This window comes from Protopterus annectens, chromosome 6.part0, assembly GCF_019279795.1.
Source record: "Protopterus annectens isolate FY-2018-M chromosome 6.part0, PAN1.0, whole genome shotgun sequence".
Taxonomy (NCBI): domain Eukaryota; kingdom Metazoa; phylum Chordata; order Ceratodontiformes; family Protopteridae; genus Protopterus; species Protopterus annectens.
In genome coordinates, this window is record NC_056737.1 from 1990457277 (window position 1) to 1990470201 (window position 12925).

The window sequence follows — 12925 nt, forward strand, 5'->3', positions numbered from 1 at the left end:
AATTGTGCCATCTGTCATTCGTTTAGCTCTTGTGTTCTTCACGAACGTAAGAGCAAGTTAATAGCCATGGGATTATTGAAGTCCTCTTTTCAGGGATCCTTAGATAAGGACAAACTGGACAAACCTGCAAAATCCTCCAAGACTTTGTCTTCTAGCTTGTCTTCTGGGTTGGAGACGAAAAAGGGTTCATTGACCTCTAAACTGATTTGATCTACCACCTCAGCTCCATTGCTTATGGAACCAGAGATTGTTGTTGTTAGTAGGAGCCGGTCCCCGGTTTTGGAGCTGGTATCTCCTACTTTGAAGTCTCCAATCCTGCAATCAGTGGTCTCTTCTATTGCTTCTTCCCAGGCCTCGAGACTATCTGATAAGGATGTGGATCATGTGGTGCAGAGGCTTCTGCAGACACAGGCACTAGCAAAAATTTTGTCGGGGCTGACCCTTGGGGCTTCAGAACTGACTAGAACCCAGCCCATTTCTACTGTCCCTCCTTTGATTTGATACAAAGTTTCGGAGCTGGAGTGTTCGGAACCGATGATTGTGAAACCGCTGGAGCCGACTCCCATTCCATGCCTATCTGTTCTGACTACTTTGACTTCTTTGGTGCCGACCTTAATGTCTGGGAGCCGACACTTACCGGTCTGGTCCAGAGAGGATAGTCATACCAACCTGTCGGTTCTAACTTTGCCTCTTGGGGCTTTGGCTCGTGTGAGTTCGGCACCTACCTCGGCTTGAAGCCCATTGCTTCTGTTGTACAGAGATTGCCTGTTTCTATGGATTCAGGTGTCTCTTCGGATTGGAACCAGGGGGCCTTTGATGTCATTAGGAGAGCAGTGTCCCCTTGGGCATCCACATCATCAGTACCAGCAACCTCCTCCCCTAAAGCACCTGCATCTGCCTCAGATTCACTAATCCCTCAAAAATGTAGAGACCCAGAGTCTCAGGTCGCCCCATTGGGTGAGCCCTACTCTTCCAGGACCTCCCCAGAAGCTCCTACAGAGGAGGTTCCCAGGAAGAAGCTTTGTAAGAGGAAGCATCTGGATTGCTCACAGGAATCCATCACATCGGATACTGACTTAGATGAGTCAGAAGGGTCCTCACGGTCCCCCTCTGAAGATATCTCTTTCAGTGATATCTTGGAAGTACTGAAACAGAGGGGTGGCTGGAAGACTATTAACCCTATTGATGATGAGTCAGTACTCCTGAAGGCTTTCGGGTCTCAACCCTCCACCTCTTGGGTGACTCCACCTTTTGATGAGTTGCTAGACCTTCTTTCCCGAAAGGCGTGGGAGTCCCCGAATACCATGGAACCTGTCCCTCAGAGGCCTAATAAATTCATAACATCACCCCGGGACAAGGCTTTCCTTACCAAAGGAGTACCCATTGATGCTATGGTGGTGGCAGCAGCCACGAAAAGGGAGTTATCAGAGACCTCTACATCTGTTCATCCTCCTAATAGGGATTCTAGGATCATGGACAAATATGGAAAGCGCATGTTTAGTTCAGCAGCCTTTGCTCTTCGATCCCTGAACTATCTTACACATTTTACTAGACTACACAGGGATCTCCTTAAGGAGTTGGGAGATACTTTACAGGGTGCAGTAACTGCGGGGGTCTCAGACAAGGTAACCTCCTAGCTTGCTACGCTAAATTCCCTCATAAACTCTTCCATGCGGCTGATTTTGTATGTAGCTGATGGAATGAGCAGAGCAGCAAGTACAGGAATTGCTCTTAGGAGGCACTCCTGGATGTGCTTATGTTCCTTTGTGGAGCCCTATAAGTCATCCTTTGTTAACACCCCCTTTAATGGTTCATCCCTTTTTGGACCAAAAGTGAAGGAAATGCTTACCAGGTGTGAGGAAGATGGAAAGACTCTGTTGGCTGTAGGGGTCTGTTTTTCCACCCCTACCAGACCTTATCCTAAAGGCTGGAAATGTGGAAAGATGTGGTTCCATAAATCCCAAGGAGCTTTCTTTGACACACATGGTGAAACCCCCTCTAGAGGCAGAGGAAGGGGTAATAATGGAAGATGCCATCCACGTTGCAGAGGGGGCACTCAAAATCAGGGCGACAAGGACCAGTTCTTTGGGAAGCCCTATCAGTGCTCCTGAATGGAGGCCCATCTGTCCATCTCTGGAGGCAGTCAGGAAACACTTATCTTTGTACCCAAACACCTGGCTAAAACTCACGAACGTCTGTTGTGTACAAAACATAATGTCCAGAGGATTCTCCATTCCCTTTGTCACCCCTCCACCCCTTGTGAAAAAAATCCTGGACATTCCACCAAGTCACAGGGAACAAGCAACCATAGAAATTGCAAGGTTGCTAGAAAAAAGTGTCATGAAACCAGTCCCAGCAGACCAGAGAGGACCTGGAACTTACCCCAGGTTTTTTTTAGTTCCAAAGAAAACAGGGGACTGGAGAACCATTTTGGATCTCAGCAGATTGAAGAAATCTGTCAACAAAATAAAATTCTGGATGGTCATGCTACAGTCTATACTTCCCTTTCTAGGGAAAGACAATTGGATGTGCTCAGTAGATCTCTAGGATGCGTACTACCACATAAAAATGGCCAGACCATCCAGAGATCATCTGTGTTTTCGGCTGGGAGCCAGTCACTTTCAGTTTTGAGCTCTGCCCTTTGGCCTCACTTCAGCCCCCAGAGTATTCACCAAGTGCATGGCAGTAGTCACGGCTTATCTGAGATGTCTAGGATTCCAGGTGTTTCCATACTTAGATGACTGGGTCCTCACTGTCACCACCATGCATCGACTCATACAAGCAAGTGATATGACCTTAAATCTTTGCAGTCAATTGGGTATTACCATAAACTCAGAAAAATCTGCCTTATCGCCATCCAAATGTACTGTTTTCATAGGAGCAGATCTCTACACCATCTCTATGACTGTAAAGCTTCCAACGGAAAGAGTTGGGTTCCTTTGACAAGAAGTCCTGAACCTCATCTCAAAGCAAAAAGCCCCAGCTTCAACAGTGCTCAAGGTGTTAGGGACAATGGCGGCAGCGATCATTGCCATTCCCTTAGGTTGAATGCATATGCAGATACTGCAATGGCTCCTGTTCACACAACGGTCCTTTCAAGAGCTTCCAATGTCACACCTGATTATAATAACGAATTCATGCAAAAAGGATCTTCACTGGTGGCTGACTTCTCCTCAAGTAACAATAGGATGTCCTTTTGTTCTACCCACTCCTGTTGCCACTGTGACCATGGATGCCTCCCTGATGGGATGGGGGGCATTTTCAGGGAAGGACAGCCCAAGGCACATGGACGAAACATGAGGCTCATCTGCATATCAATATCCTAGAGATCAGAGGGGTACTACTAGCGTTGCAGTCCTTTCAGTACTTTCTTCCTCTAGGAACTATTGCAATACATACGGACAACATGTTGGTGGTCTGGTACATAAACAAACAAGGAAGAACCAGATCCTACCCCCTATGTCGAGAGGCCCTGAGAGTATGGCAGTGGGCAACATCCACCCAGCGCTTTCTGATAGCAACGTACATCTCGGGGAGATCCAATGTCATAGCAGACAAATTGAGCAGAGCAATTTTATCACCTCACAAGTGGTCCCTGAAAGAAAAAGTAGCAGAAAGGATATTCCGCAGATGGGGCCAGCCTTGCTGTGACCTTTTTGCAATTCTCTCCAACACCAAATGCAGCAACTACTTTGCCCTAATCCCCAATCTGTGGGATACCCTAAGGGATGCACTTGTATACAATTGGCCCCCAGGTCTCCTTTATGCCTTTAAACAATTTCCTCTGATACCCAAATTCTTACAGAAAGCCAGGACTCTGAGAAGGATCGTCACTGTAATAGCCCGTTATTGGCCTTGTCAGATTTGTTTCCCCTTTCTTCAGTCTCATCTGTTGGAAGAACCATGGATCCTGGACCCAATTTCAGATCTTCTGATACATTTATCAGGGGCTCTTCATCCTGCACTTTATACCCTCAGACTGACAGCTTGGCTGCTCCAATTCCAAGAATAGCCAGGTTCCACAATCTCTCACCTGCAGCTCAGAACATCCTGGTATCCTCTCATACATCATCTACCAGGAAGCTATACCTTAGTAAGTGGAAAAGATTTTCAATATGGGCTTCCCAAAACAATGTTGACCTATATTTGGCTTTGATTTAATCCATTTTAGAATTTCTGACCAAGCTTTTTAATGAAGGGGCTGCTGCAGCAACCATTAGGTTCATAGGTTCATAGGTTCATAGGTTCATAGATTAGTACTAAGCTAACTGCCCTTGCGAGCCATTTTAAGCCTAGCAATTATCCCTTGTGAGACTCAAACCCTGCACCTTGTGTTTGTAAGGCAAACACCTTAACCATTAGGCCACCCTCCCAACCCCAAATAAATTCCCACTGTCAGTCTTGAACCCAGGACCTTGGTAACACTAGTCTGTATGACCTACCACTAAGCCATGACTCTCATAAAAGGTTGCTCCTCCCCAGGTAGATACACACACTCACAGTTAGCAAGTTCAGGATTCAAACCCCTACCTAATTACGTTATGATACTACAGCAGTACACATTTACATGACACTCTATACACATAAGGGTTTAGTTGGCAGCAATTTCTAATTTTCATATTGGCGATCAGGGGGCTTATATCATGTCCCATAGACTTTCTAAAGCCTTCCTTATAGGTACTATCCATTTGAGACCACCTATTAGATCCCCAGCTACACCATGGAACCTAAATTTTTTTCTTTCTTGAATCATCTTACCCCCTTTTGAATCAGCCTCATCTTGTGATCTGAAATACTTATGATGGAAAATCATCTTTCTAGTAGCTATTGCTTCTGCTCAAAGGGTCTAGGAATTACAATCCTTGTCCATCAAACCCCCATACTTGATTTTTCACAACAACAGAGTCTTGTTGAGAACAAATCCTTCATTCTTACCTAAGGTTTGTTCAAAAAAACTTAACCAGACTATAGAATTACCTGTTTTTTTCCCCAAATATACTAATAAGATGGAACATATACTGCACAAACTTGACGTCCATAGGCAGCTTCGATTCTATTTACACAGGACTAAAGACTTTAGAAAATCAGAATGGCTTTTCAGATTCAAAGAAGGGTACTCTGGTGGTAAAAACCACATTGTCAAAATAGCTGTCAGATTGCATTTCCTTCACATATAGCTCTGGGTACGTACCACTAAAATCATAAAGTAAAGGCCCATTCAACTAGAGCTGTTTCCACATCTTCAGTTTTCTGGCTAAGGTACCTATAGATTCCATTTGTGCAACAGCCATGTGGTCTACATCTCATACCTTTATCACTCATTACAAATTGGATAGGGCCTCCAGGGACAGGGCCTCCTTTGGTTACATGGTCCTGAGGAATATACTTCCCTGAGCCACCCAAAAAAATGGTACTTGGAACGCCAACCCATCAGTGAGAATTAAGGTGAGATAGAACAACTTCACATGAAGTTATGTACTCACCATAATGTTTCATATGAGTTGTTCTTCTCGCCTTCATTATTACGTCCCACCTGACAACCCCCGATCATGAATTTCTTGAGGACCAGGAAGTTCAGACAAATCTTGATGATATTTTGTCCTTATCTAATGTATTCTTATTTTCTTACTAGGGTAGTTACCTATTTGTATAGTTGGCTGCAAACAAGATCTGAGGGAAGCACCACTTCATCATGGGATAGGGAGTAGGCCACAAGCTGCTTGAAGACCTCAAGCTTTTGTATTTGGCCGAGTCGGAGCCAAGGATCATCTCCGAACCCATCAGTGAGAATGAAGGTGAGATGAACAACTCACATGGAATGTTATGGAGAGGGCATAACTTATTTTTTGTCTGTTTCTCCCACATATTCAATGGACTTTATAAACCAGCATGTACATAGGCCACTTTCTTGGGCTGCCAATATTAATCTTTCATCTCTTAGTTTGAATTCTCCTCTCCTTAACCATTCCTGCATTCATTCTTGATCAAAATGAGGTTGTTCCAGAAGTTTTCTATACTTGCAACTATATTTATGCTTTTTCCACATTTCTTGCCTTCTCATCTGGTCCTTCACCTTATATTCTTTCTTTTGTTTTTTAACACATTCATTTGTTGCCTGATTTTTATCTGCTTCTGGTTTGATTTCCATTTCTGTTTGATCTCGATGTGCTTCTGCTAAATTAAGCAGAGTAGTCATATTAGATTTCTTCTCATGTTTCAAAACTTTCACTACACTTGGGTCTTGTGAGGTCAGCAGATATGTGTGGAATCCCACGGTTGCAGATCTATACATGTAATCAATTTCAAGGAGGCCCATCCCTCCTTCAGAACAGGGAATATATAATCCTGGTATACAGTGATTTTTATAAATCATTTGGTGAGCATGAAGCATCCTTCTTATTCTCCTATCTAATCTATTCAGCACGTTTTGGGGCCAGTCAATCACTCCAAAACTGTAAGCTAGGACATGAAGAGCAAATTGGTTTATAGCTCGGAGTTTGTTCCTAGATGTCAACTCTGTTTTCAGAATTAATTTAAGTCTTCTAAAGTATTCCTTAGTAAGTTTTATTCACATTTGTTCAAGTTTTATTGTTGATCCTTCATCAATTCCCAAATATTTATACACTCCCTCTTGTTCAAGTTCTTTTACATCACATTCATGTTTTCCTGTATAATATACCTGCTGTTGTTTTATCTTTTGACCTAAAGAAGCCATACGGCAGAGGTGCTAGTTACAAAGTAACAAAATAAAGGCATCCTTGTTTTATCCACACAAATGTTTAACAAGCTGCAAAATCACTATATAACTTGCAGTATTACATCTAAGATGTGATAGGCACCGTTGCTTAACTGTTATCAGTTGATATGCTGTGTTAGATTGGAGTTACAACTTGCAGGGAAATAACACTTAGTTTACTGATTAATTTGCAGTAATAAAATCAGTTTCCCCATTGCAAGATAACATACTTCTACCTCTAGTTTTCAGTGCACAAGCCTCCTTGTTATCGTCTTGCCCACAGTAGATATTTCACTGCTATACGTGGACCTGCTGTGCACAACTGAAAGGAAGATGGAATAATTTAACTCCACACACCTCCCATATCTTGGCTGACCAGGTACTTCATTAGAGGCAGTGCATGTGGATATCATATATGAGAAGAAATATTCCTGGAATAAGTGGCCTACAATACATGCATATGCAACACTAAGTATAAATGTATGCTCTCTAGTGTCCTGCATGTTTACTTTCAGACTTTCTAGCCTTTTAATTCGTTCCACATCCCTATGAGCATCATCCATGCTCCCCCTCTCAGTAAACTGAGATAATAACACAGCTTTACAATTTCCTCAGGCTGTAGAGATAGAATTCTATTCTCTTCTAAGTATTATGTTTGTAAAGCAATGTCATTTGATTTTGAATACATTTTAAAGGCAGAAGAAACCTGTATAGCAGTTAATTGTGTCATAACTCACAGTTTCTGTCTTTTGCATGCTGAGCATGCCCAAAGTGATTATGTCCTGCTGGTGTGCTAGCTATTGCCCACTATGCTCCCTTCCCATACCCCCTAGTTCCCCAGCCACCCCTTATTTCATTAAATTTATAGAACTAGGTCTCTACCCAGAACTCTCCACCTACTTCCCACCACTCTTAAAGGCATGCGTATAACTATAGACATTCCCAAATCACATTTCCTCACATCTCAAATCCTCCAGTCAAACAGAGCTTAAGCTAAGCCTTCCTCTTTTTCATCTCCTACTCTCACATTAATTTCAATATATTCTCTTACTTTTTCTTGTACATACTCACACAGTACTACCCTCAGTCTCCTTCCTAGTTTTAATAGTTACTTTTTCATCTTACATTCACATCATTCCCCTTCTAACTAGTCCCTAGTTTTAACATATAATTTGTTTACTCCTCACTTTCACTGTCCTCTCTCATTTCCTTCACTTTCACTTGTAATCACTCCACACCTACAATGCTACTATTCTATGTAATCGTACTATTGTTCCTTGCAACGTTTGCCTTCCTAAAACATTACCGACAACTATCTTTATACTCCGGTCATATCTCAAAGACTGCACATCTCTAAATATTAATAGCCTCTTAGTCGCTTCTCCTCCACTACTGTTTGCCTCTTTCAAGTAAAGTAATGCACCCACAACAACATAATCAATAAGCCATCCCCTTGTCCAGGCTGAAGTTCAAATACCCTTATACATACTTACTGTGGTCTTTTTACTTAAAACATGTGGTGACATTCATCCTAACCCAGGTCCTACAGCCACTCAAAAAATAACAAGTCTGCCACATTACAAAACAGTCATCCTTTCAAAGCTGTACCTTCATCTTCACCTATACACAGCTAACCATAGAAGTATAAGAAACAGACTTACTACCACTCCCCAGATCTATGAATAGCCATGGAAACAACTTAAAAAAGAAAGAACAGATGAATAAATCTTACTGCAAGGATATAACACCTAAACACTTTACAGAACACATGAAACTTCACTATCTTGGTTCTCCATCTACTTCCTAAAAAGGCAACAGACGGCAAAATATCAAAATGGCATTTCTTTTTTCCTTCTCATTATAATGGGTGTCCATCAAGGATCTGTTTTCCGTACCCTGTTGTTCAATAAATTCATTAGTGATCTCTAGTTAGCTTCTAAACAAGGCACTATAATACAGTAACAGTACTCAGATGATTCAACAATCATCTATTTTGCTAAAAGCATAGATAAATTAAAACAACTAACCCAAGAGTTTTCTCCACCATGGAGGCCTGACTGTCTAATACACAGCTACTCCTTAACCCTAAAAAACAAAACCAAACTGACCCTATTTACCCCAAAGCATTAAACTGAAAACAAAAATAATTTAAAAATCTCTTCTTCTAACACCGCCAACATAGAACTAATAAGTCAAACTAAGCTTCTAGAAGTCATTATTGACAAAAGATTAAAGTTTGATCATCACATATAACAAGCAGTAAAAAACACCCACCAAAAGCTAGGTGCATGCTATAGAGTCAAACAATACCTCTCAGATAGTGCTAGAAAAAGAATTGCTCAATCCGTTCTCACATGTACACTGCTTTATGCTTCTCCCATCTTGATTAACCTACAATTTGCTCAGCTGTCACTCTTGGAACAATTGTACAATCTTCTTCTTCTTCTTTCGGCTGCTCCTGTTAGGGGTTGCAACAGCGGATCAACTGTTTCCATTTCTTCCTGTCCTCTGCATCTTGTTCTGTCACACCAACAACCAGCATGTCCTCTCTCACCACATCCATAAACCTTATCTTAGGCCTTCCTCTTTTCCTGTTACCTGGCAGCTTCATCCTTAGCATCTTTTTCCAAATATACTCTGCATCTGTCCTCAGCACATGTTCAAACCAACGTAATCTTGCCTCTCTGGCTTTGTCTCCAAACCTTCTAACCTGGGCTGACCCTCTAATATACTAATTCCTAATCCTGTCCATCCTCGTCACACCCAGTGCAAATCTTAACATCTTCAACTCTGCCACGTCAAGCTCTGACTCCTACCTTTTTGTCAATGTGACTGTCTCCAACCCATATAACATAGCTGGTCTCACTACCCTCTTGTAGACCTTCCCTTTCACTCTTACTGGTACTCGTCTGTCACAAATCACTCCTGACACTCTTCTCCACCCACTCCTTCATGCCTGTACTCTCTTCTTCACCTCTCTTCCACACTCACCATTACTCTGAACTGTTGATCCCAAGTATTTAAACTCATCCACCTTCGCCACCTCTACTCCCTGCATCCTCACCATTACTCTATCCTCCCTCTCATTCACACACACATATTCTGTCTTAGTTCTGTTGACCTTCATTCCTCTTCTCTTTAGAGCATATCTCCATCTCTCCAGAGTCTCCTCCACCTGGTCCCTACTCTCACTACAGATCACAATGTCATCTGCAAACATCATAGTCCACGGGGACTCCTGTCTGATCTTGTCTGCCAACCTGTCCATCACCATTGCAAATAAGAAAGGGCTCAGAGCTGATCCTTGATGTAATCCCACCTCCACCTTAAACGCATCCATCACTCCCACCGCAAACCTCACTGCTGTCACACTACCCTCGTACATATCCTGTACCACTCTTACATACTTCTCTGACACTCCCGACTTCCTCATACAATACCACACCTCCTCTCTAGGCACCCTGTCATATGCTTTCTCTAAGTCCACAAAGACACAATGCAACTCCTTCTGACATTCTCTGTACTTCTCCATCAACACTCTGAGAGCAAACATTGCATCTGTAGTGCTCTTTCCTGGCATGAAACCATACAGCTGATCACTAATCATCACCTCCCTTCTTAACCTAGCTTCCACTACTCTTTCCCATAACTTCATGCTGTGACTGATCAATTTAATCTCTCTGTAGTTACTACAGCTCTGAACATCACCGTTATTCTTAACAATTGGTACCAAAACACTTTTTCTCCATTCCTCAGGCATCTTCTCACTTTCCAAGATTTCATTAAACAATCTAGTTAAAAACTCCACTGTCATTTCACCTAATTACTTCCATGCTTCCATAGGTATGTCATCTGGACCAACAGCCTTTCCATTCTTCACCCTCTTCATAGCTATCCTTACTTCCTCCTTGCTAATCCACTGCACTTCATGATTCACTATCCACACATCATCCAACCTTCTCTCCCTCCTCTCATTCTCTTCATTCATCAGCCCCTCAAAGTGCTCTTTCCATCTTCTCAACACACTCTCCTCACTTGTGAGTACGTTTCTCTCATTATCCTTTATCACCCTTACCTGCTGCACATCTTTACTAGCTCGGTCCCTCTGTTTAGCCAATCTGTACAGGTCCTTTTCTCCCTCCTTACTGTCCAACCTTTCATACAACTCTTCATATGCCTTATCCTTAGCCTTCGCCACCTCTCTCTTTGCCATGCACCTCATCTCCTTATACTCTTGTCTACTTTCTTCATCTCTTTGACAATCCCAATTTTTCTTCACCAACCTCTTTCTCTGTATACTCTCCTGTACTTCTTCATTCCACCACCTGGTCTCCTTGTTCTCCTTCCTCTTTCCAAAATTCTATAATAAGGTGTTGAAATTTGTCAACAGTCATCATTAGAGGACACATCACTGTCTGCCCTTACAAAACTTCCTGGTTAGAGCTAAGGCATTACTTTACATTTTCCCCAACTAGTCACTTCTCATAAACTCATCTATTATCCAAAGAAATTCCCTAGTTTGATATATATTCCTTAACTCTATAACCCAAGTAGTCAGCTGAGATTCACTGACAAAACTTTTGCAAAAACTAACAACTGTGCTGGTGATTCTTTGAACTCTACTTTCATGGCCAAAATTTGGAAACCCCTCCCCCTCACCCCTCTCTCTCTCTCTCCTCTCTCTTTCTATAAGAAGCACAGTAAACACCAACTCTTTTAAACCACAAACTAGACAATACCTAAAAGATACCTGTCTCTGTGCATGCACAACTCCTGGATGATACATGTCTTGCCCTTTTTATCTCCTATCCATTCCAAGCACTATACCCTTAGTTATTGGTCCAAATTCTCCTCCATCTCCTCTATCTCTGCCTCGTCTTCCTTCTACCTATCCTAAAACATTCTCTTTCACTTCATCATAATAATCCTCCATTTTCTCATTTTCTCTCTTTCTACCAGGTTCTTTTCCAAATATGTTCCAAAACTCTTTAGGTCCTTCTTCTATTAATTAGTGATACCCTGTTTACATTTTGCATATTTGTTGATTACTTTTTTACCTCTGTTTACTGTGTACTTCATGTAATATTGGAATTCTTTTGAACTTTTCTCCCCAGGCTTCTGCTGAAAAGGGGAAGACGTCTGCCCAGCTGGACTATTCCGGTAAACAAATGCATTAACTAAATAATTTTTCTGAATTATACTTTTCACTTATAAAGTGAGAAAGGTGAACTTGGTGTAAATGATTGTTTTCCCATCTTGTTTCTTATAGTAATAAATGTGCTTACTTTGTAATGAAGTGCTGTAGTAGAAAAGGGGAACTGGCAGTGATTGAAATGGACAGGGAACTTTAGCAGGTTACAGTGTAAAGTGGTAGATTGAATTATATTAACTATGCTGCTTGGTCTCCAGAGCTATACATTCCAGACAGCAGAGAGATGCATTGCCTGAATTTTGTCTGGGGAAAACTTCAAACCTGGCCTGTTTTCAGCTTATCAAAAGGGAAGAGCATGAGAGCAGTTACATTACAGATCATTAATGACCAGGTACCTAACACTTTTAAGTGAAGAAACAATTTGAGTATGTCTGCAATGCACTGATGCTTTCACATTTTTGTAGCCATTCTGTATTACTCATCAGAACTGGAAGGGAAAGTCAGCTCCTATTCATTCATATTCTGTTACCTCATCTTGATACACCTATGGTTTTCTGTGGCGAGCAGTGCAGGATCAGTGTAACATTTGTGTCATTTATCACCATCGTTTTACATACCTCATTAAGTTCTTCTTTAACGGTGCATTCGTGCACATTAGCAGACAGTTTGTCCTCATACTTGTCAGCACTGGCACTCCATTTAACACTGTCAGCCTGAAGTGCATCCAGTTTCTGCTGCAAATGTTTTTTGGAAGCATTGAAAGATTTCTGAAAAGAAAAGGAAAAAATGAAAAAAAAAAATCTAGTTAATTTAAAATCCACGTTCTTACAATTTTAGTAGTCTCTCACTTTTCTCCAGGTGCCATAACTTACAGAGTGCTGGACTTTGGAAATGAGATCGGCTCCCAGTGTAAGAGCTTGACTATACAGGTTCTGAATGTGGATCCTTTGCTCCTGGTGGTGTGTTAGCTGCACTTTTGCATCATCTGCATCAGGTGACGGTGCACCTGGAACAGAATCTCGTTGCATTACTGAGGT

The 12925-nt window shown here is 41.9% G+C and overlaps 1 protein-coding gene across 4 annotated transcripts in view; it reads right to left on the bottom strand.

The window, feature by feature from the left end:
- The window catches only part of CCDC141 (coiled-coil domain containing 141), a 2268332-nt gene that overhangs the window by 973488 nt on the left and 1281919 nt on the right, over positions 1-12925 (bottom strand). For all 4 annotated transcript variants that reach the window (XM_044075309.1, XM_044075306.1, XM_044075307.1 and 1 more), the window contains 2 exons: positions 12761-12925; positions 12506-12655 (listed from right to left, as the gene is read on the bottom strand). The exon at positions 12761-12925 is cut by the window's right edge and continues 15 nt beyond it. In XM_044075309.1, the coding sequence (XP_043931244.1) occupies positions 12506-12655; positions 12761-12925 (315 nt within the window). The remainder of the gene's footprint in view (positions 1-12505; positions 12656-12760) is intronic.